This window comes from Eschrichtius robustus, chromosome 6 (assembly GCF_028021215.1).
Source record: "Eschrichtius robustus isolate mEscRob2 chromosome 6, mEscRob2.pri, whole genome shotgun sequence".
NCBI classification, from domain to species: domain Eukaryota; kingdom Metazoa; phylum Chordata; class Mammalia; order Artiodactyla; family Eschrichtiidae; genus Eschrichtius; species Eschrichtius robustus.
The window spans coordinates 84,677,071-84,704,045 of NC_090829.1; the positions used below are offsets into that span (position 1 = coordinate 84,677,071).

Below are 26,975 nucleotides of genomic sequence, written 5' to 3' on the forward strand. Positions count from 1 at the left end.
AAGGTTTCCCATAAAACATTCTCAAATTTTTTGATGTCTACACCATTTTTTTCTGAATTAAGATCTAACAATCCAATGTAGGTATAGGATAAATACAAAATCACATAATCAAATATTTAGCTTCTTATATTTGGATTATATTATTAGAAAAAGAGTACTATGATTATCCAGTGCTCTGCTACCTGAAAACTTTTGAGAACTTATGTCCTGGATTGTAATTTGGAAAAGTTACTTGTGTCTTATCCAGAAAGGAAATTAAATCTATACAATTAAATTTATTGAAATTACTTTTAAACTTTCCTTCAGCTAAACTTCATTTTGAATATGTTTGCCTCAAGTTTTATATTTTCAACTTCTTAATGGAAAATATATTTTTTCCAGGTTAGGGAATAATTCCACGTTCCTGCTAACCCAAATTCTGTCACTTATCTTTCTCCAGTTGTCCCTGAATATATATGTTTTACCCACCCCCCCCCAACACACACACACACACAGAGACACTCTTCTTTTCTTCCAAATACCTCTCATTCTTAAGGTGCTTTAAGATATTCCAACTCTGACTCCTTGATGGAAAGAGGGATAGATTGCTCAGTGACCAGTGATTGGATTGTGGAAGGGGGACGTCAGACATCTGACAGTTTTGGAATTGTGTTCTTTTGATTAGCAAGAATCTAACCTTGCCATGCTCTAACCAAGGTATAATTAGCACATGCAGGTCATATGTAGCCAGTACCCCCTTTCCCCATGCCAATGGCTGATAGCTCATCTGTGACAGCATTTAACAGTCCTCTAGGTAGTCATTTCATTAGGTAAGTGTTGAACATAGGGACAAAACGTTTTCATTATCCCTGATGTGCAGAGAGTGATTTGATAACCTGCCCTTAGACCACCTGGAACTATATCAAGACCAGGGATATTGGTTAAAAAAACTAAACTAAAATAAAATAAATGGTTTGAGCCTCCAGTCTTTTAAAGAAGACTAAAGTTTATTGCTATGTTGTCAGGAATGACCACTCCAAACTTTTGTGACCCTTAATCTTTCCGATACCCAGCCACGTTTGCAGTCATATGCTCATCTATTCACTTACTCTCAGAAGTATAGAAAGATAGGTAACCGCTTCTTAGCATGGTGATTTTATGTCATATCCAAAGGAAGTCTTTTTGTGAATAGGCTTAAGTTCAACCAACCAAAACGAATGTATCTGCCCTGACTGCCAACAGGCTGATTTTTGTAGGTATCTGTGAAAACAAAAGGTACCTTTTGAAAACAAAAGGTATCTACTCTAGGCTGTTGTAATTCTGATATTTTCTTCCTGCTCTTTTTCTTCCACATGGTCTGATTTGATGGATTTCTGCCTATGATCTCCATGTGCCCCACTCTATTGCCTTCTTGTTTGCTACATGACTTCCTCCCCATGCTTTCCTGCCTCACATCTTCCCTGTGGTCTCCTCTGCCCCTGAACACAGCAGGTCGGACAGTGTTGCCTGAGAGCCACTACTAAGTTTGCCTTCAGGTGAAACCATCTGTCCAAAGGCGGTGATTTGAGGTGCTTAACTTCTTTCACCTTGAAATAGCAAGGTCTTCTAGACCAGGAACCTAAAGTTTCGTCAGTACATGTTATGTTGAGATATCGATATAATTGGGTTTAGCATTCTGGAAACCAACAGTATTTTAGAAGAGTATGCAAGGAAGGGGAGGCAGAGGAGATGTGAGAGCCTAGTGATTTTTTGAAGACATTCCAAGACCTCCTGCTTAGAATTTACCCAATTATCTTCTGAAAACTTGGACATTATTGCTCTCATCAAGATATGGATCAGCAAGTTTAAAAGACCACCTAACATGACCTCAAATGAACTCAAAGACTGTTAGTGTGTTTTATACCTATTCCAAGATTGACTTATTTATAGATGTCATAAGCCATGACCTATTTATCCCTATCTGCTGCTAATTTCACACCAAGACTTAGATATTGGTGAGAATGATTTTCTGTCTCAGTGTTACCTCCAACATTTAGACGCACTAAGCCAGAGCATATTCAGTGTGGTATTGAACTGTGACTCCTCTTTCCCTAGCGGTGTCCTTTTCTTCCAGTCCAATCCTTCCAGTTCTTCAGAACCTCTTCCCACAACTACCTATCCTGATTGCCTGCAGGCTGACAAGTCCCTTAGGTGTTCATTGAGAATTAAGACATTAGCTGATAAAAGGTATAACCACGTGCATTGATATTTACATTGTAAAAGGAGTCTTAATGGGAAAATAATTAAGCTTTAATGTTTGATATCTTTGAGACAATTTATCCTGCCTGGCAGCCTGTCAAATCTCACCACACAGGCAGCCCCTGCTTTGCATCACCTTATCTGCTTACACCTCACGCTGGCCACATGTAATTTCAATGTAACTCTACAACAAGACTACGTGATTACGGGGTAGGATAGCTCAGAATCCTATGTAACATGATCCAAAGAAATTAAGTCTCTCATCTGTTTACAAATTAATTTACTCTTAGAAGATCTTCTAATCCTTGATAAGATCAGCAGCCATCCATCTGTCATTCTTCAAGTTCATGGATAGCTTATCCACTGATCAAAAGTGCTTTTATAACAAAATTCATGCATAATGGAGGTAGGAAAGGCAGTTTGCATTTTCTTGTCCAGCTTTGCATGTAAATGACCTATTCTTTGTGATTTTTACAATATGAAAATCTAGCGATCATGCCAGGCAAAACACAATGAACTGCAGGAGAGAGAGAGGAAAGTAAAGGACAGCAGACCATTGGGAACTGGGACCTAGGCTTTGTTTAGTGTTCCAGGCAGGCCAGCAAGTAGTCAGCATTGGCTTTTATCAGGAACCTAGTATCTAGTACTTGTACGCAAGATGGAAATTAGTCCTAGGAATAGAGCTGAGACTTTAAAAATATGATCTAATGGTTAAAAACACTAGGGTCACACAGACATCTTGGCTCTCCCATTTACTCTCTGTGTGATGTTGGGCAAGTTTCTTAACTTTGCTAAACTTAAGTAGCTTCATTTGTAAATAAAAATTAAAAAATATGTCTACGTAGACAGATGAACTAATGTATGTAAGGAGCCCGAGTGTCACAAAGTGTTACTAACAATAAGAGGAATTGTTAGCTCAGTGATGGGACTTGAGTGTCAAGTTCAATGCAAAACATTGATTCTTCTCTTGATAATTCAGCTTTTCCCCTTCGATTTCCCCTGACGTTAAAAACTGGATTGATCCCAAATCCCAGGTGAAGGTTAAACCTGTCAGCTGCAGTTAATTGAAGTCCCTTGAGAGAAGAAAAGGGATGTGCCTCTGAATGTCAGACTACTAAGATCAGCTGCGTGGGTACCAAATGTAGGTGTGCCCAAGCATCACCTCAGGAGTTTTATAAACACATGGATTCCTGGGCCTCATCCCAAGCGGTTCTGACTCATTAAGTCTGTGTAAGGGCCCAGTGATCTGCCTGTATAATAAACTCCCAGGATGGTTCTTACATAGGTGGTCCATGGATGACACTTTGAGACACACTGGAATAGATGCTGGCAGGAACCTGAGATAAGCTGATCACTACGCCTGGGCACAATATTTGCACATTTTTTCTAAAGTGAAAACAAAAGGGAAAAAACATTGATTCACATAGCTATTTTTTTAATTTCAAAAATAGCAGCAAGAGTTTAAAAATTTGTCGAGGAGACATGATCTTCTGCAAATATCTGATGCATGGAGGCCATTTGTAAAGGGTATTGAGTAATGTATTTGACAGCATATTTGACTGAAGTTTATGAAATACACAGAAAATGTGTTCAAAGGGGTAATTTTTAATAGTCTTTATAGAAAAGTTTATGGTCTCCCTTCAGTGAAGCCATTTCTAGGTAATAATTACGGTCCAAGTCGCCTGCTTTCTAAATATGTGATCCTTGGATAGACCCCAGAGCCTCTTAAATAAATGGATAGTAGCGTACTGAGTAGAGAGGCTATCTCAGTCAGTTCAGGCTGCTATAACAAAGTATCAAAGACTGGGTGGTTTAAACAACAAATATTTATTTCTTATAGTTCTGGCAGCTGAGAAGTCCAAGATCAAGATGCCAGCAGATTCAGTATCTGGTGAGAACCCATTTCTTGGTTCATAGATAGCAGTCTCCTTCCTGTGTCCCCACAGAGCAGAAAGGGCGAGAGAGCTCTCTGGGGTCTCTTTTATAAGGGCACTACTCCCATTCATGAGAACACCACCCTCATGATCTAAGCATCTTCTAAAGGCCCCACATCCTAATACCACCACATTGAGGGTAGGATTTCAACCTATGAATTTTGGGAGGACACATTCAGTTCCTAACAATATGCCTTGCAATTATCAAGTGTCTTCAGCAAGCATTTGACAGTTTCGAGATTGAAATCCATTAGCAACTGAATCTCTGTACATACAGTTATCTTGTGTGGTTGCAGTGAGATCCTTGTAAGGTAAGAATGGGAAGTGAGGGAGGAAAACCTTCTAAGCAGACTGATCAGCTTCCTAGAGTGAGACGAAATGGCTTCAGCACAGGGCTGGGAAGTTGTTTGATATAAACAAATGATTGAGTACATTTATGTCCTTGGTTGAGATACAAAGTTTTGTGCTATATACTGTGGAAAAAATTACTAAGCCTAATATTTTTTATATGACAGGTATTAGTACCTGTTCTCTCCATCCATAAAAGGTCTCTATATAGATCCTATAAATTGTATACTTTTAAGGAAGTAATTTTGTGGTTCTTACCTGTTAGGCCCTGGGAGGCCTAAGCCAGTAGTGAATTTAGAAGTTCCCAGGGAGAAAAAAAGATAAGCTGAGTTTTGCTTGGGCTAAAGGAATATAAAAGAAGAAACACACCAGAACAAAAGATGGGTTCTTTCTACCTGATACCTGAGACTTCCTCACCTCTTCTGGAAGACTCGTAGTTCATATAATTATGGAAAATCAGGTTGGGATTTTTCTCAGAATATGCAGGTCCGATGGCTATGATGATAGCAGGGCACAGAGATTTCTGGGTAGTGATGCTGCATCAAGGCTAGTAGGTTATTAATCAGTGATAGACAGAGAGGATTTAGAAGCCTCCAGCCTCAGAAGAATGGAGTTATTGACAACTAGATTATGGGTCAAGTTCATAGTCTAGCCCTACTTTAGCCCCATCTGGGGACTGGAGTGCAATCTGAGTGCCAGCGACAAGGACCAAAGAGCAGTCAAGCAAACTGGTACATAGGGTGGAGAACAGGAAAAGAAAAGGTATCTGACTGTGCATACAGGTGGCTTCCACCTTCAGGGTCAGCATGGAAGTCCAGACCCCTCTCAATAGTGGGCAAAGAACTTCTAACAATTGGCCAGGCTCGAGTCTCACTGCTTCGGGGCAGAGTGGGCCTGCAGGTCACAATTCTTTAATAGACACAGTGCAGGAGGTAGAGTGAAACAGACAGTACCCACGTAGATTCATTAAAACTCCTTATTGCCAAGCTAATTAGAGAATTGCTTTGATTTTATATGGTATCAACTTCCTTGCTACCATTCCTCCTGTCATTTGGTATTGGTGTCTTATTTTCCTATTAATTCTTCTTTCATTATACCAGAAATAGAAAAATCTCAGAGATTTTCTTTTTCATTATGAGAAACCTGCCCTGAGGATACAGCCACAAGGGTGGGTATGTCTTTCCCCTATACTGAAATTATTAAATCCAATTCCATTTTTAAGAAACTTTTAATATAAAAGTAACATGTGATCTATGTCAAATATTCAAGCAGTATAGCAGGGCATAAAATGAAGAGAAATTCCCTGACCACACACTTCTGGCTCTCCTAATTCCATAATCCAGAAGTCAGACTGCTACTGATATTGGGTAGACATTGTGTATATGTAAGCAAATGTGTTAAAAATCATATATATGGAGATTAATCCTTTGTCAGTTGCTTCATTTGCAAATATTTTTTTCCCATTCTGAGGGTGGCCTTTTTGTCTCGTTTATGGTTTCCTTTGCTGTGCAAAAGCTTTTAAGTTTTATTAGGTGCCATTTGTTTATTTTTGTTTTTATTCTCATTACTCTAAGAGGTGGGTCAAAAAAGATCTTGCTGTGATTTATGTCAAAGAGTGTTCTGCCTATGTTTTCCTCTAAGAGTTTTATAGTGTCTGGCCTTACATCTAAGTCTTTAATCCATTTTGAGTTTATTTTTGTGTATGGTGTTAGGGAGTGTTCTAATTTCATTCTTTTACATGTAGCTGTCCAGTTTTCCCAGCACCACTTGTTGAAGAAGGTATCTTTGCTCCATTGTACATTCTGGCCTCCTTTGTCATAGATTAGGTGACCATAGGTTCATTGGTTTATCTCTGGGCTTTCTATCCTGTTCCATTGATCTGTATGTCTGTTTTTGTGCCAGTACCATACTGTGTTGATTACTGTAGCTTTGTAGTATAGTCTGAAGTCAGGGAGCCTGATTCCTCCAGCTCCATTTTTGTTTCTCAAGATTGCTTTTTCTATTCGAGGTCTTTTGTGTTTCCATACAAATAGTAAAATTTTTTGTTCTAGTTCTGTGAAAAATGCCATTGGTAAATTGATAGAGATTGCACTGAATCTGTAGATTGCTTCGGGTAGTATAGTCATTTTCACAGCATCGATTCTTCTAATCCAAGAACATTGTATATCTCTCCATCTGTGTCATCTTTGATTTCTTTCATCAGTATCCTATAGTTTTCTGCATACAGGTATTTTTGCCTCCTTAGGTAGGTTTATTCCTAGGTATTTTATTCTTTTTGTTGCAATGGTAAAAATTTACAAACAGCTCATGCAGCTCAATATCAAAAAAACAAACAACCCAATCAAAAAATGGGTGGAAGACCTAAATAGACATTTCTCCAAAGAAGACATACAGATGGCCAAGAAACACATGAAAAGATGCTCAACATCACTAATTATTAGAGAAATGCAAATCAGAACTACAATGAGATATCACCTCACACCGGTCAGAATGGCCATCATCAAAAAATTTACAAACAAATAAACAAACAAAAAATTTGCAAACAATAAATGCTGGAGAGGGTGTGGAGAAAAGGGAACCCTCATACATTCTTTGTGGGAATGTAAATTGATACAGCCACTATGGAGGACAGTATGGAGGTTCCTTACAAAACTAAAAATAGAACTACCATATGACCCAGCAATCCCACTGGGCATATACCCAGAGAAAACCATAATTCAAAAAGACACATGCACCTCAATGTTCATGGCAGCACTATTTACAATGGCCAGGACATGGAAGCAACCTCAATGTCCATCAACAGAGGAATGGATAAAGAAGATGTGGTACAGATATACAGTGGAATATTACTCAGCCATAAAAAGGAACGAAATTGGCTCATTTGTAGAGACATGGATGGACCTAGAGACTGTCATGCAGAGTGAAGTAAGTCAGAAAGAAAAAACAAATATCATATTAACGCTTATATGTGGAATCTGAAAAATTTGGTATAGACAATCTTATTTACAAAGCAGAAATAGAGACACAGACTTAGAGAACAAATGTATGGATACCAAGGGAGAAGGGGGGGGGTGGGATGAATTGGGAGATTGGGATTGACATACATACAGTATTGATACTATGTATAAAATAGATAACTAATGAGAACCTACTGTATAGCCCAGGGAACTCTACTCAGTGTTCTGTGGTGACCTAAATGAGAAAGAAATCCAAAAAAGAGGGGATATATGTGTACGTATAGCTGATTCACTTTGCTGTACAGTATAAACTAACACAATATTGTAAAGCAACTATACTTCAATAGAAAAAGCATATATATGAATATATGCATTTATGTAAGTATATAACTTAACACAAAGCAGATATACTATACATAGTATTTTATAACAAATATATCTTTCTTATGACTAGATAGCATTATATTATGTGAATGAAATTTTCTTAAGTGAATACGTTTATATGAAAAGCATGACACACAGTAAGCACATAATAAATACTAGATATAATAATGTGAAATATTTTGTGATAATCTTTGCCTTGCTTTGCTTTGTAATTTTACAATTGTACAGCATTCATGGAAAAAAAATAGGTTAGTTTTGCTTGTCTGTAACTTGCATAGGAGAGGATTGTTTTATTTATTTCAGCCATATTACGTTTGGGAGATTGCCCATGTTGCCACGTAGAACTGTCACATTTTCTTTGCTGTCTGGTATTCTGCTATATGAATATGCCACAATCTATTTACCCTCTACACAGTGTGGGTGATTCCAGTGCTGCTATGAACATCTCTGCACATAGTAGTGGAATTGCTGGATCATAGGCACATCCTCAGCTTTAGTAGATATTGTCAAACTGTCTCCCAAAATAGTCAGTTCAGCCTACTGACTTTGAAAATTCAACTTTTTAAGGAGTTTGGCCCTTTTATGTGATATATATTTTAAATACACTTTTCATCTTATTATTTATGTATTAACTTTGTTGATGAAGGTTTTGTACTGTGGAAATTTTTTTACTTTTTATAGGTAGTCAAACTAATAAATCTTTTTTTCTTCATGGCTTCTGTGTTTTATGACTTGCTTAGAAAGGTGTTCCCTTCTTCAATATTATCAAACTCTAGTCTTTTCTTTTAATACTCTTATAGTTTAACTTTTAATTTTGAATCACTTGACTTATCTGAATTTGTTTTGGTGAATAATATTTTTTTTCAAAATTGGAATAGTCTGTTGTTTCCAACACGATTCTAGCAACAATAAGAGAAAAAGATAATTCAATAGGTAGTTAATTACAGTATTGACATACAAAACTATGTTTCTTCTAAATGTGACTAATACCAGTTAGATAATGACAAAAGAACCCTATTCGCTAGAAAAAAGAAAATATAAAATATATGAGAATAAGCCTAATGCAAAATTCTCAGGACTTAGGAAGAAATTGATGGGTAAAGAAGACTTAAATGTGGTATCTTATTCTTGCATAGAAAGAACCAAGAATGTAAAGATATAGATTTAACCTATAAATCTAATATAAACCCAATAAAAGACCAAATATTTAGTTTTTGTTTGATTTAAAAGATGATTCTAAAGTTCATGTGAAAAAAATATGTGAAACCAATCAGGAAAATTCTGATAAATGACTATTCATCTCTTTCATTAAAATGTATTAAAAGCTATGGTAATTAGCATAGTAAGAGATTGGCCTAAGAATAGTCAAAAGGAATCCAAAAACAGAACAGAATCAAGAAACAAACAAGTTGTAATTAGGAGTAGCATTTAAAATCATTGAGAAAATATGATTAATAGTATTACTAGAACTAGTCCAAGTATATACGAATATAATTCCTGAAGCCTTTAATACATTTTCCGCTCATGTGAGATAAAGTCAACGCTTTCCAGAGCTGTTTAATTGTATCTATCCCTGATAAGAATGTGAGTTCCATAAGAGTTAGGAATAATATCTTTCATCTACTTCCTCTGTTTCTTGTACTTCCTGTTTAAATTACTGGCTGGCACATGGTAGCAATAGGTATTTGTCAAATGACTGTATATAAATGTACTTGGAAGCCATGCTCTACTCTTCAGATCATAATCCACTTGTGTATGTATTTTTAAGTATTTAGGTCTTATTATACCAAAAATGAATATTTTGAATTGTTATTCTTATTCAGCATTCAGTGTTGCCCCGTCTCTATCCCCTTTACTCCCTTGATGGTTAATTCCTTCTTTTTGTCTACAGTTATCTTCTTCTGTTTATAAAGACCTCAGAAAATAAATGAACAGGTAAAGAAATGAAGTGTAAAAAAATAAGTAGTTTTATTCTTCATCTATATCCAGTTGTTTAGAAGAAATCTCCACTTGCATGTCCTTTAAGCATTCAAATTCAACATATGAAAACTCATTTTATGACCCACCTCCCCACCACATAAAAATATCACCCAGTCCACAAATCAGTCAAACCAAGAATTTCGGGGTCATCCCTTTCCCTCACTTGCCATTTTAATTAGAGTTCAGTGTGTGAAAGTAGCGCCCACCCATCAGGCTAAGGCAGTCTTGTGGGCTTTCTTCATTTCAATCATTTAAACCACTGTGGTGGCCTTTTTCTCTCCCCTTGTTTTTATTTAAAAAGAAGTGGAGGAAACATCCTTACGCAGTGCTTTTTAAATGAAGTGACTTGTCAAGTCAGAGACTGTGGCAGTAATCTGAAATGCAGTAAATTTAGCGACTCTCACTTTCACTGACAGCCTGTCATGCGCTTAAAACATAAATAGCAGTGGAGACAAATCGCTGCTGTTTTCTTATTAAGCGTTGGCCCACTGGCCTCGTAACGTAGCCTTCCAGGAGTGCCTGGGCCCAGCCTGGGAGGGCGAATGCTTTCCAGAGCAGGCGCAAGCTGCCTCCCGGTCTCTCCCACTCCACCTCTCCAGTATACCCGCAACGTGGCAGCCAGGACACTCACTCCCACTGCAATCCATCTGCTTCACAGAGAGGCTGAAAAACCCCAGCCAGGATTGACGGGTGCTGGTCCCCAAACTGAATGTTGATGGGGTAATTCCTAATTCATACACTGTGGTGGAAAAGCAAAAAGCAAATTGCCAGACTCCTTACCTGCTTAAACTATTTTATCTCTTTCTTTTTTTCTTTTTTTTTTTCCATTTTCATCTTATTCACTGGGTTTTTATTTTTTTTATTTTTTAATTATTTTCTTAATTGAAATATAGTTGATTTACAATGTTATGTTAATTTCTGCTCTTCAGCAAAGTGTTTCAGTTATATATATATGCTATCATTTTTACATTATTTTCCATTATGGTTTATCACAGGATATTGAATATAGTTCCCTGTGCTCTACAGTAGGACCTTGTTGTTTATCCATTCTACATGTAATAGTTTGCATCTGCTAATGCCAAACTCCCAGTCTATCGCTCCCCTCCCCTCCCTCCCCCTTGGCAACCGCAGGTCTGTTCTCTGTGTCTGTGAGTCTGTTAAACCATTTTCTTTTCTGGCCTACCCCGATCCCTACCCACCACTTTTCTCTCCGTTACTTGTTTACTGACTCTAAGCAAGAACAGTTCTCTAAACTGGATCAAAAGGTGCTTTCAGCAGTGAGGCTAGCTGAAGAAGTGAGGCTGAGATTTGGGGGTGAGCCCCACTAAGGTCACTGCCACATCAGGCCTGGGATGAAACGACAGAGGGCCAGATGGGGTCATCACCTGCTTTGTTTTAATTACCTTTCAAAGCCTTCTCAGCAGCCACAAAATTATGCCCAGCAATCCTTGCACAGTGCAGTTGCCCTGCTGAGTTTAACACATTCACTTACAAAATGCCAATTGATTTATGTGACTCTTGAAAACAGCAACCGCTGCTCTCATCTCTCTTGATATTTAATCCTCAGCCGTGGCAGAATCGCTAATGATAGGTCGTGGAAGACCCCTACAGTTCTGATGACAATGGTGGACGATCTTGTTTGTTGCTGCCTCTGACCAGCAACTCTAATCTCTGCCTCGCCCCCTTCTTGGGAAATAGTCGAGAAAACCATCAACACCTGCAGGAATTTTTATGTCTATTTTATTCCAAAGGAGTCTACTAGGTATTTTGGGGGTTTTTTGTCCAGTTTTACCTCTTTGCCTCTTCTTCCCCTCATCCCAGAATAATAAAAAAGAAGACAGTGATTCCTTGCTTTATGACATGATGCGACATCATACAAATGTTCTGTAGTCCCTACTACAGTGGCTTGAATTACTACCAATGTATATATTCCACATTTAATCTACATTTAGCCCTAGTCTTTTGGCAGCTCCATATTTTTGAATGCCTATGAAATGCACTCCCCGGGATATTTCAACGTGATACCAACCATGTCAAGAATGAAACTCATTATCTTCACTCCAAAATAAGCACTCTATCCTGATTTTCCGAATGGTACAAACTGCATTCAAACCCAGGAAGTCACTAGCTTTCAACCTACATGCTGTATTTAGGATACATTTCTTTATACCCAAAAATCTCAGGTGGACTACAAGAGACCCCAGGGCAGGTGAGGGTCCAAGGATGTGCACACATTCCCTTCTCCTGCCCTCATAGACATTGCCACTCTTTCCCACTGAGCCTAGACTCTGCCTCAGCATCCTTCTCAACGTCATGCTCCAGGTAGCCACTGCCAATTAGTCAGGGTTGATGATGACTATTTGACAACCTTGAAGAACCATCTCTGCTTTCACAGCAGTTCACAGGCCAGCTTATTACAATACATGTTGGGACTCAGTGCCAAGAAACTGGCACCAAGAGTAAGTGGTGTTCATGCCACAGAGCAGCTAGGCCCGTGAGCCACAATTACTGAGCCTGCACGTCTGGAGCCTGTGCTCCGCAAAAAGAGAGGCCGCGATAGTGAGAGGCCCGCACACCACAATGAAGAGTGGCCCCCGCTTGCCGCAACTGGAGAAAGCCCTCGCACAGAAACGAAGACTCAACACAGCCATAAATAAATAAAAATAAAAATAAATACCCATTTCTTAATAAAAAAAAAAATTCTAGGTTATGTCTTTACAGCAATATTTCTCAAAAAAAAAAAAAAGAGTAAGTGGTGTTGATATACAAAGGACTTTAAACAAATAAAATTTCCATGGAATTCCATGCTTACACACCCTGTTTTCTCAAGAAAGGAAGTAAGGAAAGATGGAAGGAAGAAAGCTTAAAAAAAAATTTTTTTTTAATTTTATTTATTTATTTTATGTATTTATTTTTGGCTGCATTGGGTCTTCGTCGCTGTGCGCAGGCTTTCTCTAGTTGCGGTGAGCGGGGTCTACTCTTCGTTATGGTGTGCGGGCTTCTCATTGCAGTGGCTTCTCTTGTTGCAGAGCACAGGCTCTAGGCGCGTGGGCTTCAGTAGTTGCAGCACGCAGGCTCAGTAGTTGCGGCACATGGGCTCTACAGCACAGGCTCAATAGTTGTGGCGCGTGGGCTTAGTTGTTCCGCGGCATGTGGGATCTTCCCGGACCAGAGATCGAACCCAGGTCCCCCACATTAGCAGTCGGATTCTTAACCACTGCACCGCCAGGGAAGTCCCAAATTATTTTTTTTAATGTCATTTTAGGGCTTCCCTTGTGGCACAGTGGTTAAGAATCTGCCTGCCAATGCAGGGGACACGGGTTCAAGCCCTGGTCCGGGAAGATCCCACATGCCGCGGAACAACTAAGTCTGTGTGCCACAACTGCTGAGCCTGCGCTCTGGAGCTGGTGCTCCGCAACAAGGGAGGCCACTGCAATGAGAAGCCAGTGCACCGCAGCAAAGAGTAGCCCCCACTCGCCTCAACTAGAGAAAAGCCCGGGTGCAGCAACAGAGACCCAGTGCAGCCAAAAATAAAAAATAAATAAATTTTTTAAAATAAATAAATAAATAAATTGCATTATACTCAGTACCTTACGGGAGCCAGAAGGCTCCACTGTGTCTTCACTGGAATGCAGAGATACTGAACATAGCCAATACAGAATCTTCACACCACCCCTCACACCCTAGCCTATGTCCTGCTGTCGTATCACGCTGCTCTTTTCTCCTGCATGGAGAACTCTATTTCAGGCAGTATAACCAGATTGCCACACCCTTTTACAATTTGCTGGCTCTGATTCTCTCCACTTGGGTTTTTCAACTTCCTGAAATTTCACTCCTCCCAGTAAGTCTTTCCTAATATAAGTGCATTCTACACTGTTCCTGTAGCTCCTTTGCTGTTTGTTGGCATTCATGTGCAACCGTGATTTTATATGGCTTTTGGAGGGACCTCTATAAAAAAGTGAGTGAGTCTAAACTTCTAAATATCAGCTTTTTTCTCATGTATTGCTTTATTTATTTCTCTTGATGAGGAAGTTAAGTAGACAAATCTTTAAAAAGCTGAAGGGTACCTTTTTTACTTTCTTTATCTGTAACTGAGCTACATTGTTTTGGAAATTCCCCAAGTGTCCCATTCTCAACCTCACATTTATATTCAGAAGGCAGAAATAGAGAAGATTCTGAGAGCTAAGAATTCAGCTAACTAGAATCTCTAATGATAAAAATAGTCATGCCTAGTTGGGAAAATGGGCTCCAAAAGTCAACAGACCTGGTTTAAACCTCTGTTCTTCCTTAATATCATTATAAACTCAGGCAAGTTCCTTAAAGGTCCTCTCTAAACCTGGACTCCTCATCTTAATGGTATTGTGAATTAAATAAGATAATGTCTGAGTCATTTAGCAAAGTACCTAGTGTGTGTTTATTAAGTGGTAGCTCCTTCCGCCCTCCCACTGCAAAATTTCTTGAGCACTCCAGCATCCAGCGTCATGCTGTGCACTAGGGGTACAATGATGAGCAAAACCAGATGTGGTCCCTACAACGGAAGGTTAGCTGTCATCGATAGAGTTCCCCTTCAGAGAACTAAACATAGGGGATCTTGATTCCAAACCTAGCATCTACAAGGGCAGAACAGTTTCTCAAAACTGACACCAAGTAGGGGGTAATGGTTAAGTATGAGTACAATAACAAAATGCCATGGCCCAGGACTGAAAAGGATGTGTGGATGGCAGCTTCCGGTTGGATGCCGAGCTCAAACTATGTCAGCTAGCTGACTTTTCGTATGTGAAAGCAAAAACACCAATCGTAATGAATTGGATCTCTCTGGATGCCAGGACGTTCTTCATTTGGCCCATGTTCATTCATAGAGCCAAAGCCAGTTGTGAATCTTTCCTGGCATTGTGCTTGCCTCTGATTTCTGGGTACTAACTACACCCTTTGGGGCTACAGAAGGCATGGGGCCAATGTGCATAATCCACACCCTGTTGTGTCTTACTATTCAAATAGGGAACATTTCTACAGCAGAGTAACCAACCCCCTCCCTTCCATGTAGGCTTAAATATCTTAGTAGCCAAATGCCTCTGTCTCTAGAGAATTCTCTATTCTTTCATTTCTATTCTTCTAACCCTTCCTTATAATCATCCTCATGGTGTCATTTCTCTCAGTTTTCTCCCCCTCATTCTCTTCAATACATTGCTCTCCCCTGTGTCTCCTTATTCTCCTGTGATTGCTGCTCTGACAACTGTGTCCACTGCCTACCCCTTCCTTCTTTCAATCATGGATTATTTACCACTCTTCACCCCTCCCTTGATGGGTGATGAGAGGTGGGGATGAGAAGTGGTTTCCACTTTTGGACAGAAAAGTTGTCAAACACTAAAGTGTCTCTCAGGTGGGATGTGACACCGAGAAACAAAAACTTCAAAGGATCTAGAGAGAGACATGGTTGGAAATATAAACAGAACCACATCACAAGTACTTTTTCTAGATTTCTTGTGTTTCTTTCTCTCTTCCTTTTTTTAGCATGTCTGTACAGAACGTGATGTGCAAAAAAAGTAGGGAAAGCAAAAACAGGAACAGGTGAGTATGTCCTTAGGATAAAAAAAAAAAAAAAGAACGAAAACATGAAATGTACTGTAAGAACAGAAACTTGTTATGGTATTTGAAGTTAGCATAGGAAACTTCAAATGGCATCATTGATTTGCGATCCTTTTTTCTTTTATTTTTAGAGATAGAAGTTCATAGCTGGCTTTTTCTCACCCTCTTCACCCGCCTTTCCGACCACAGGCTCACACAAACACACACATACGTACATATATACCCTACAAGACAAGCGCCACTTCTTTGCTTTTCATTCATCTGTATATGTGTTTGTATTTATAGCCAATGTGTTTACAGTCACTTATAAAATATTCAAATTTAGGTGAGTAAAGGGAATGTCAACCCTGTTTAAAACCCATGTTCTCTTCTGTAAAAGGATGATCTACAAAGACGTTATAAGACTCTTCTCAGAGTAGTGGAGAAAAAAATGCTTCATCCATTTCCTAATATATAAGAACCCTTGGAATTCTACTTTAAAGTCATAAAACACTCAAATTTAACAAGTTTTCTAAATTTCATTTCCTGTATCTCAGATAAAGGAAAAGAAAGACAGATATCATAATGATTATTAGGGTAGCAGTCTTTTTTTTTTTTTAATTCCAAATAGGGTATTGGATGTCATACCCTGGAGAATTTTCAAGAATAAGCCTGCTGTGTTTAGTGAGCAAATATTTGGGTGTTAGTGAATTGACATGCTGTTCCCTAAAAGTTAGAGTGAATGGTTATATGTAAATAAATAGCTGTTTGTATGTATGCGTGTAGTTGGGGGGAGGGGGTGACCATGGGGAGAGAGAGAGGAAGAAGGCGAGAATGGGAGAAAGAGAGAGAGAGAGAGAGACGCGAAGGAAAGGTATTTCATTTCAAATGGCTGCTTGCTTCCAGATGCCTAGTTAGCCTTGGAAATCTAAATAAATCAACATCTTGGATGTGAAGTCTACAGGTTTCACCAAAGCATGGTCCTCTGAAGTCACTGTTCTCAGAAGGTGGCACCTGGCATACTTTAATTGGCGTTATTCCTGGCTGATTTGCCTCTACATCAGGGAACACAGAAGAGAACACTTTCCTCTTGCCACTAGCTCGAGGCCCTTCTTTCTGACTTATGAAGAAATATTAAAAGAACTAATATGTAGAACTTGAGTAAACAGTGGCTAAGAGGCGATATGTTAATTAGGTGAAGAGTTTGAAACGTGCATACACTGAAGAGGATGAGAAATTATTTAGCCTGGTAGCTGAATATTGCCAGGAGACACAAAAGCACAGTAAGCAAAGGGAGATTTATACTAAACACTAGATCCCAGAATAAATATAACACTCGGCGACGTGAGCAAGCTTGTGGAAACAGGGTGAGATGTTTAAAATACCAAAATACTGAAATTTGCATTTCAGGTAAACATTTAAACAAGGGCAGAAAATAACAGATAGGAACAAGAGAAGGGCCCACGTTAGCCATACGGCTTTATGCCACCAGAGAATTTACCAACAGGTTGAATGTCAGATTCTGGCCAAAGAGTCTTCTCTTGAGAGAGTATAGGGAGATGGTGACAGGACGCCTGGGTTGAGAACAGCTAGTCAGAGGGAACTGAAAGAATGGAGAACAGGTGCCCTGATGTGGACAGATACATGGGGGCCAAGGGAGAGGAGCAAGAGGACCTGAATGCATTTTAAAATTCTGCGACTCAAGATTAACGTGGTGTATTCCATGCCTTGAAACAAGAAACTGCAGTTGATCAGATGAAAGGAATGGCATTGTGCGCATTTCCACCTGGGGCTCTGCTGGTGTCTGTACACCTTTTCCTGAAATAATAAATCTGCATAGCAGATACATTCTCAGGACATGGCCAGAGATGCCCCGCCCAGCATTTCCACAGCAGAGTACTCAGCACACCCATCCTTCCCCAGTAAAAGGGTATTTTGTTAGGATCATTAAAAAGGAGTGGATTTATATGCCAGCTTCTATTACAGAAAGAACAGAAGGTACAGAAAAGTACCTTTGGATACTTGGTTCTCTTAAGCTAGATGATGTGTTGAATCTGACTCTAGTTTTTGCTTGTGTTTCTTAATTCAGTTCAGCTAACTCAACAAACATTTGTTGAGTAATGAATCTGTGCCAAACCCTGTGCTGTGCACGGGGATATTGCAAGACACAGCCCCCGAGGAATTTATAGTCTGGTTCTTTGACTTTCTAGCAACACAAAAGTGTCCCTTTCCTCTCAAATCACTGTGGATTAATGAGAAATGCTCAAGTGAACCAGGAGAGATAATGTGCTGTGAGTAAAGTCTCCTGTGGGTGCAAGAAAAATAGCCTAGCTTCTTGGCACTTCTGCCAGGATAAGAGTTTCAAATGAAGGGTCCAAGAGATAAAGGAAGAATGACAAGGGCCCAGAGGTATTGTTTAATACTTTAAATTTTTGTCAAGATTGTTGGATGAGGGAAGACTGTCTAGTTTCTTTTACCTATATTTGGTTTGCATCTTGAAACTCCCCTGCTTTAGTGAACCAACTGTGCACATTGTATGCTGGAGATAGAGGTGGCCATCAGAGTGCAGGAGAGCTAGGATGGGAGAAACAAATATGATCTTTCTGCCTTATGGGTGAGACATTTAATGGAAAACTCCCCCTTCATCCCCATGTAGTATCAGGGTAAATTCTTCCTAGAGACATGAGATTGAAAATTCACGAAGATTTGTTTTATTATCTGCTTATTGGGAAAAAATGAGACGATGAATACCTACATTGGTATTCATGTAAGAATCCGAGGTCCCAAACCCAATAAATATTACTTTATTTTCTCTAGTTCATCTTAATGTCTACTCTCACAGGTGCCAGCTTCCCAAATGGGTAGGTCCTTGGTCGTTGCTAAAAATCATCATTCCCATGCCTGGAACTGGTTTATACCTTTCAGAAATTCAAAATGCAGGGTAGGGGTCCATTACCCAGCATTTCTAGGTATTTCATGGGAAGTGAAAAGAATTCAGCGTTATTAGCCATCTCTAAGAAGACTATACCCCTTCTCCCTTTCTTCTACTAACAACGCTGTACCTACCTAGGAATAAAGTTGATGGATGCAGGAGCAGGGCAGGGCAGAAATCCTAAACCATTCTGAACTCATCTTTTACTCTTTTTTCATCATAATCCACCATTATTCTCAAAATCAATAATGCTGTCTTACTGTAAATCCCACCTTTGCACTCCAGGTTTTTAACGAGCTTTATCCTATTTTGGCCTGCAGTTGTCAATGTTGCCATTTGCCTTCAGGGTATTTATATTTAACTAGAAGATTCTTAGCATCACTTAGTTGGCATGACTGTCAGTTCATAGTTGCAAGTATGCTGGAAAGATCTTTTTTTCTCCTCCAAGTCCAAATTCTTCCCAGCTAACCCAGTAAAGTGAACTATTACCCCTTCTAAGATTTCTGTTTTCTTTCCTACCACATTCTACTTCTGTGGCATTGAGTAGTTAGGTCTGACTACTCGCATGAGTGTGGAGAGGAAAAAAGGTGAAAACACAGGCAGGAAATAAGATGGCCTATTATAAATAATATGCAGCTATACACTTAGAGACTAATTCTAAAAAGTTTTCAGTAGAAGCATGTGCTAGATAATGTGCAGGACTCCAAACCAAATAATTATAACTATTGCCTTTTTGTTGTTGGGATTTCAGAGTTTCCTCAAACTAGTGTTAGTGACAATTAACCGAAGACTTGAAGCTTGGAGTATTCCTGACAGTTGCGTCACAGAATGTTATCAAAGAGGCCCTAGGTTCTGTTGGGAGTCTAGTTAACAGGCTGAGCTGACGTGTTTAGGCAGTGAACTTGTCTCTGTGCTGGCTGGCTGTTATGTTGATTTGGCCATCAGGCAATTTCCAGAAAAGGAAAACAGCTTGTGGCATGCGAACAGAGCTATTAATTGGTACCATTTAGTGTAGGAAGACCAGGAGCAAGTTTTCTTCATGGTGGCAGGACTGTGTTCTTTAGCACCCTTCCAGCTGCTCTGTCCTAACCCAACAGCAGTGGGGTTTGTAACTTGAGGGTGAGGGAAGTTGAATTTAGCTGATGTCTATAGGCCTTTCTGGCCAAGCTCTTCCCTGTTCAGTCCCCTTTCCTCTTCACTTTCTCTTTCCCCTTTTTCTCCCCCCGACTCTCCACCTCCATGCCTCCATTTCCTCCCTCTCTCTCTCTCTCTCTCTCTCTCTCTCCCTCCAGAAATAAAGTCTTTTAATCAGGGGAATTAAACAAGCCTGCCTATCTTGACATTTCTTTATGAAAATGGAGACATTTTTTGCAACTTTCTAAAAAGGGCCTCCAGACCCCTAATCCCAAGTGGTTAAGCCAATCATATTTAGCTCCCTAGCCCTCCACTCCCACGTGACAAAATGCGCCATCAGCAACACAATCTCTTGGATCCGGTCCAAGGCCTGAAAGTCTCATTGATGATGTAGTTTGACATAACTATAAGACAGGGTTTCGAACATGACCTTCGTGAACAGAATTCCACATAATCTGGGGGAGAAGAGTGACAGTTTCTCGAAGGGAAGCCACGTGTCCTAATAACAACTTTGGTTGAAAGAGTGCTTTGAAGCATGGTCTAATCGATGATTCAGCACTTCAATGGCTGCCCTTCTGAGCCCTTTACAACTTGCATGCCCCTCTCCGCGACTCCCACTTTGCTCTAAACCTTTAGCCAGTGACTGATGAGCGTGATGTATAAACACTCCAGCTTTTTTTTTTTAATTTTATTTATTTATTTATTTATTTACTTATTTATTTATGGCTGTGTTAGGTCTTCGTTTCTGTGCGGGGGCTTTCTCCAGCTGCGTCAAGTGGGGGCCACTCTTCATCGCGGTGCGCGGGCCTCTGACTATTGCGGCCTCTCTTGTTGCGGAGCACAGACTCCAGACGCGCAGGCTCAGTAATTGTGGCTCACGGGCCTAGTTGCTCTGCGGCATGTGGGATCTTCCCAGACCAGGGCTCGAACCCGTGTCCCCTGCATCGGCAGGCAGATTCTCAACCACTGCGCCACCAGGGAAGGCCAACACTCCAGCTACTTGATTCTTGGTTAGCACAACTTCGAAGTGGGACCTGTGCTGTGCCCAGAGCTCCCTGAGGGATTGAGCTGAGTTGCCATCTGTGGGATGAGACCTGGTGTTGCACCCCAGCTTGGCTCCTTTCTCTGCCAGATCCCATTTTCCCACTCCCCTACCAGTTTTTCCTGAGAACATTTCCTTCCTTAATCATTTTCAAATGACTTTTTGTCTTGGAGTCTGCTTCTATAGAACCTGACCTCAGACAAAGAACATTGTCAAATTATTGAAAAGCCATGTAGATTTATTGCTTCTAAAAAGAAAAAAAGAGGTGATCTCCTGCATATTTTAAACTTTAAAAAAATCATGCAAACCTCTGTTTTACAGGAAGAGAATTTGAAGGAGAAGAAGAATATCTGGAGATCCTCGGCATCACCAGGGAGCAGTCAGGCAAATATGAGTGCAAAGCTGCCAATGAGGTCTCCTCGGCGGATGTCAAACAAGTCAAGGTCACTGTGAACTGTGAGTATGGCAGGGGCCAGCAGGTGCCATGTGCCCAGGGCCCACCTCCACCTCCAGCGAGCTCTAAAGAGCCTATATCAAAAGAACATTGCATTTCAAGCAGATGCTTCTCTAATCAGGGATGCACATTTTTACACTGGACACATCCAAGGGCAGGACTTGGCCTTTGAATTTCATAAATCAACTGTACCAACTCTAAATATAACCCATAATACATTTAACAATACACTCTGTCTTTTACTCAGACTACAGAATTAAGAAAACATGATCAGACACCACTAGCACTTTAGGCAATCACTCGTCTAGTCTTTGTGGAGACCAAGGTCATATCACTTTGGAAAAAACAACAATTCATAACTGCTTTAACTGGAATTTCCACCTTAATGTATTGTTTGTCAGAAGAGAATAATTCAAGACCATATTTTATCCTCTGCTATTGAACTAATTGGCCTTGGGAACAAATTTAAGCCACTGTGGTCAGATACCACGTGTCCCCGGTGGCTACGAGGGATACCTGATAAGTTAATATTGGTTATCTATTTGTCCCAAAGTATGGGCATTAGAAAGGAAGATTTCACTAAGATACATAGTTAAGTGGGCAAACTTTGAACTTCTCAGATGAAAGGATCCTTAGATGTAGTTCAAAAGGATGGGGGGCAGGGGTGGATCCATATGATGTGTGTCACCCAGCAAAGGAATAAAGAGAATTCATTTACCCTGTTCAGTGAGGAGTGACTGTCCGCATCATTCAAATTCAAGTTCCACATCACATAATTGTGGCTAGTGACAGGGATAAAAGGATGCCCTGACAGTTCTTCCTTCCTGTGTGTTTAACACAAATACACAAATACACACTCCACACATATACATGTACACACGCATGCACATGTAACATACATACACACATGCACAAAGGCGCACAGACACACATGCACATACATCTTAACCCATATTTGAAAATATGCTTTGGATGGTGGTAAGTTACTTTCCGTTATCTTAAGCCTTCCATGCAGTTACACTGTGTGCCAGTGATACCGTATAAAGTCCTTAGCAAGGTAGATATAATTGACTCCACTTTAAAGTTTGAAACACTAGAGCCCTAGGAGGTATAATTGCCTTTCCAAAGTGACACAGAAAGCAAGAGTAAGAAAAGGGATGCAGACTCCAGCCTGTTTGATTCTAAAGCCCATGCCTTCAGGAGAAAGAGAAAGAGAAGTTTTCAATTCTTAGTACCTACTATGCGCAGCACTGATTAAGGGATTTACATTTGTCATTTAATCCTCACAGTAAACTCATGAGATCATCTTTAGTCTGACTTTAAAAATTTGGAAACTGAGGCACAAAGAGCTGAGGAAACTTGCCTTAAGTGACCCGGTCAATGCTGGACTGCACTATTTCCTGTGGCCTTGCTCCAGCCTGGCAGCCTTCTGAAACAGAAAGCGAAATCCCCTTCACACCCGACCTAGAAGAATCTAACAGATAGGATTCTGCTGTAGCATTTATGGCACTCATTTCCAAGAACAAGGGGATGCATTTGATGAGATCCGAAGTACTTTTATCCTGAAGTGTGATTTTTTAAGTAATAGAGTTTTGAAATGCCAGTATTACTATTCTTTTCCAGTTCTGGGTGTGTTTCAAAGACACGTTAATGATCCCAGTGTTATAAAATGCTTTAGGACCTTTTTTTCACATGAAAGGTAATTTCTCTCGGTGTTTATATAAGTTTATAATGAGGTTAGTTAGCTTTTTTAATGTATACACAGCCATGCCATCATCTACCACCTCTTCTCTGACTTTCGGAGTTAAGATTTTATTTTCTCTTAATCGACCTTAATCTTCATTAGATTTCTGAAAGTCCAATCATGGAGTACATAGAAAATATTCATGCTTCCATTGTGTGAAACATCAAAGCGGTCTGTGTTGCAGATGGTTCCCAAGATCAAAGCCAGCCGCCTGGGTCCTATTATTATTAGCACAATTATTCTGACATTGCTCCTTCTTGACTGTCCCCAAAGTGTAACTTAGAACAGAAGAAAATACTGATAATTTTCAAGAAAAGCCTTTTATAAAAATGTGAGCTTTTCCTAGCGATGAGTGAACCACAGAAGAATACGGACAGAGACTCAAGATTCTAAAACGACGTGTCATAACAAATTACATAGAAAACTATAATGAGCTTAGTCAGCCAGTCTGTCCTAACCAGCAGCATCTAGCACATATCTGACCTTGTAAAAATTGCTCAGTAAATGTTTACTGAATGAATAGGTGAAAAACTAACAGATAAACTCTGCTCTTGTAACATTTCTCCAAACTTTGCAAATTGATATATGCCACCAATCAGGAAGCATATTCTAAATCAATGTCCTTTGGAATCACCTTTTTATCAACACTTCATAAGCTTTGTTTCTATTATATTAAAACAACTAGCCATTGCACCTGTTGTCCTATTCAAACAATTCACCCTACTTAAATGTAGTTGTATTAAGTAGATGAAGTCTCCAAGATTAAATTATAGAACCAGGTCTGGCTAGCAAAGCTCATGCAAACTGAGAAATTTCCAGTTTGTCACTTCATATAAGCCTGCCTACTATGAAAATGCCCCATTATTTAAGCTGATTCGTCTTCCTTTTCAAGACACAAGGTTTGGAATTAGGTCAGGGTATCAGGATGGCTAAGATAATTAATGGCTGAATAGATTATCATAATGGAACAGATCCACAATACCACTAAAAAAAAAAACAAAAAAAACCCCAGTGCTGGTAATTTTCTCCTGCTAACATCTCATTGATTCATTTACTCATTTGCCAACAGATATTTGTCCCAGGGCACTGAGAAGCTAGAGCAGTAAACAAGAGAGACAGAACAGTTCTTCCTGTTTAGCTCATAAGCTGGATTCTACAGTCTCTCCTTTTGATTTCTCTTGGGTAATCCTTCTCCACAGTTGGTCTACAGCACTGTGCATAGCCATTTGACATGAAAAATCTATTTTCTAAGTGGTAGGATGTCCCGGAGCCTACAGAAGCTAAATTATTGACCCAAAATCTCTTCAACTAAATAAGCTTAGTCAAATTTTGTACAATAGGCAGGACTTCTGTTTTCTTGTATCTTATAGGATAGTTGCTAATTTCTTCCAGATTCCAGCCCTAGGGACAAGTGTCCTTTCATTTACAGGTTCTAGGTGTAATCCCTCAGTTTCAGTTCTCACAGTGCATTAAAAGTAGCTACTTCTGGATTTGTCTCATTCTAGTGCCCAGTATCCCAAGGATAATGTCTAGTGCATAGTAAGTGTTCAGTTAGTGAGGACTTAATTTTATTTGGACTCTTCTTATACTGGACGCTTTTCCTATTCCTGGAGAAATTCTTCTCAAAAGCTGTCCCCAGCTCTCAAGCCTGCCCCCAAACCCCACTGACCAGCTAATATTCCTGCCTTCAGCTTTCCCACAGCTCTCTCTCCAACTAGGTTCACATTGTCACGCTTTATTACTTTTTTTTCCTCTTCTCATCTCCCTTTCAACTCAGCTCTGCCTCCACCCTGGTGTCCAGAGCTAACCAACCCAACATATATGCTGGGGGACATGGGACTCTGGCATTTCTAAAGCTTGCCCTTACATTTGATAGCCATTGATTTAGAGGAAGCAGAGGTTACCTACCATAGATTCCACAGTTGGGACTGGAAACATCCGTCGTCTCCAGATAATATAACTGTATTTTAACTGGACTCTTCAATACTTTGATTCCAAAATCACCTAAAATCACCTTGAGGAAAATAACGGCTCAGTATGGAACCAAACTGGCTACGTTCTCTAACTATTCATGACTATACCTCTCCATTCTCCATGCCAACCTTTAGTTTACTCTTACATCTTTATTGATGATATCAATAAAGATACATGCTAATGTTTATGAATCTATTATGGGATCATCAGAGGAGCTATTCAATAAGAATCCAGAGTACTGCGATTTTCTACTATAACTTTGCAATGTGTACAAGAACCATCATTTTCTGAGTATCTCCAGGGTACCAAAACTCTATTGGAAATTGTGTATGATTCACCGTAATCATCACACCAACAGTGGCCAACCAAGGAGAGAGGCATATGGGGCCCGGCCTGCCCCAGTAGGAGGAGTATTTACTTTATCACTGACACTGTTTGGTATGTTTAGTTTAGTATTGCTGGTACATGGTGATTTTTTTTTAAAAGACAACTTTTAGTTAGTTTTATTATTGTTTTTAAATTCTCTGGATACAGTGCCATTCTTATTGCCTGTGTTCTCTGCCTCCACCCCGTCGGTCCACCATCACACACTAACCCAGGAGATAATCAGATCATCTCCGTGCAGAGGACAAAAACAAAGCTCAGAGAATGTAAGCATTCTCTGCCACAAAATCAAAGAACCTGTGAGTGGTAGAGTTGAAACTCTGCCCAGGTCTAATTCCAAAGCCCTCTTTCCTTCCAAGATACCGTGTGAGTAATAGTAATAAAAATAATAAATGTAATCACTTCAGGTGTTAAATGTGCTCTGATATATGAGATTTCATTTGATCTTTACATCAAACCTGTGAGACAGGTAAGCAGGCCTTATCACCTACATTCAAAGGTGAGGGACTCCAAGAAGTTAACATGTCGCCTTCAAGAGGTGACAACCTAAGTTGCACAGGCAGAAATTGAGCCCACATCTCCTGATTTCTAATGTGGATTCATATCCACTATGCCAGTGCATGGTGTGCCATTTTGGGTACCTTTTAATAGCAGAAATACGTAACATTTGCCCTTTAAGCTACCAGCATACTCCCCTAAATGTTGTTTTTCCTTATTAGGAATTAATTTCTCTCTAAAGGAACTCACTCAAATGGAAACACAGGGAGATTCAGAGCATGGGCTTCAGAACATGGGTTCCAATATAGGCTCTGTCAAATGTTGGCTATGTGAATTTGCACAATTTACTAACCCTCTGCAAATCTGTCTTCTCATTCATAATATGGGGTTAATAATCCTTGCTTCCTAGGGCTACCGTTTGGATGAAAAGAATAAATAAAGCCTAGTAGAGTGCTGACACATGGTAAATGTCTATATATTGAATCTTTTATTAAGAATTTTTTCCTTTATACTATTATTCCAAACATTAGGAAGATTAAATGAATGATACTCTGTTTGCTAGGCCACTGTCATTGTTATCCTATTCATTCTAATTAAAAGAGTCTTATTATTGGTGATATAAGAAGAAAGCCCTTAATATTTTCAGAACCCAGAATTTTAAAGTAGTAAGAACTGGAAGGGTCCTCTGACAATTGTAAGCTATTGCAAAGTCACATAAAGAATAACAATGGACCTCTGTGCAGCATTTTTATTAAGCCACATTTTAATTATAACCATATTCTGAGCAAGGACATCTGTTATTTTAACTCTACTAGGCATGCCACAATACGATTTGTAATAACTTTTCTTAGCCTCACCTATGCAGAATTCATTACAAATGAATTTTGAAATGTTCATCCCAATAAGCTGTGGAACAGACCTGCACCACTGTGTCATTTGAGAATACTGGAAATAACGAACTCTTCATACATTTATCATTATCTGTGACTATACCTTGGTACGTGAAACCTCCCAGATTTTCAAGGAGAGGAGCAAGTGTTTGGCCTTTGTAATTGACCAGTGTCATCCTGCCCCAAGATCAATGCATTTAAAAGTGTTCAACCCTAGTTCACTGTCATCCTTCCCATGCTGTCATCTCTGAGGCGCTAATAAATAGTACTACTTAGCTATTCAGGTTCTGAACAAAATGAGAAATAAGTAAAGGAGACATACGTGAGGCCCAGTTGCCCCCATTGTTAGAAATCAAGATGGTTAGAGGCAGCAGCTTAGTGTAGCCAACCTACCTTCCCAATCTTGGCAGCCCTGGACTGGGGCAGGCCTGCCCACATGAGAGCAGGAAGGAAAGAGCCAATGTAAGACATCAGTGTGGAGAAGCAGAGGAGAACCTCTGCTCCCCGCCAGAAGTTTGGTCCCAGGAGGAAGAAAGGG

The 26,975-nt window shown here is 39.7% G+C and overlaps 1 protein-coding gene across 3 annotated transcripts in view; it reads left to right on the forward strand.

Moving 5' to 3' along the window:
• LSAMP (limbic system associated membrane protein) overlaps positions 1-26,975 on the forward strand; it is a 654,255-nt gene that overhangs the window by 588,860 nt on the left and 38,420 nt on the right. For all 3 annotated transcript variants that reach the window (XM_068546711.1, XM_068546712.1, XM_068546713.1), the window contains exon 4: positions 20,815-20,949. In XM_068546711.1, coding sequence (XP_068402812.1) covers positions 20,815-20,949 — 135 coding nt within the window. The remainder of the gene's footprint in view (positions 1-20,814; positions 20,950-26,975) is intronic.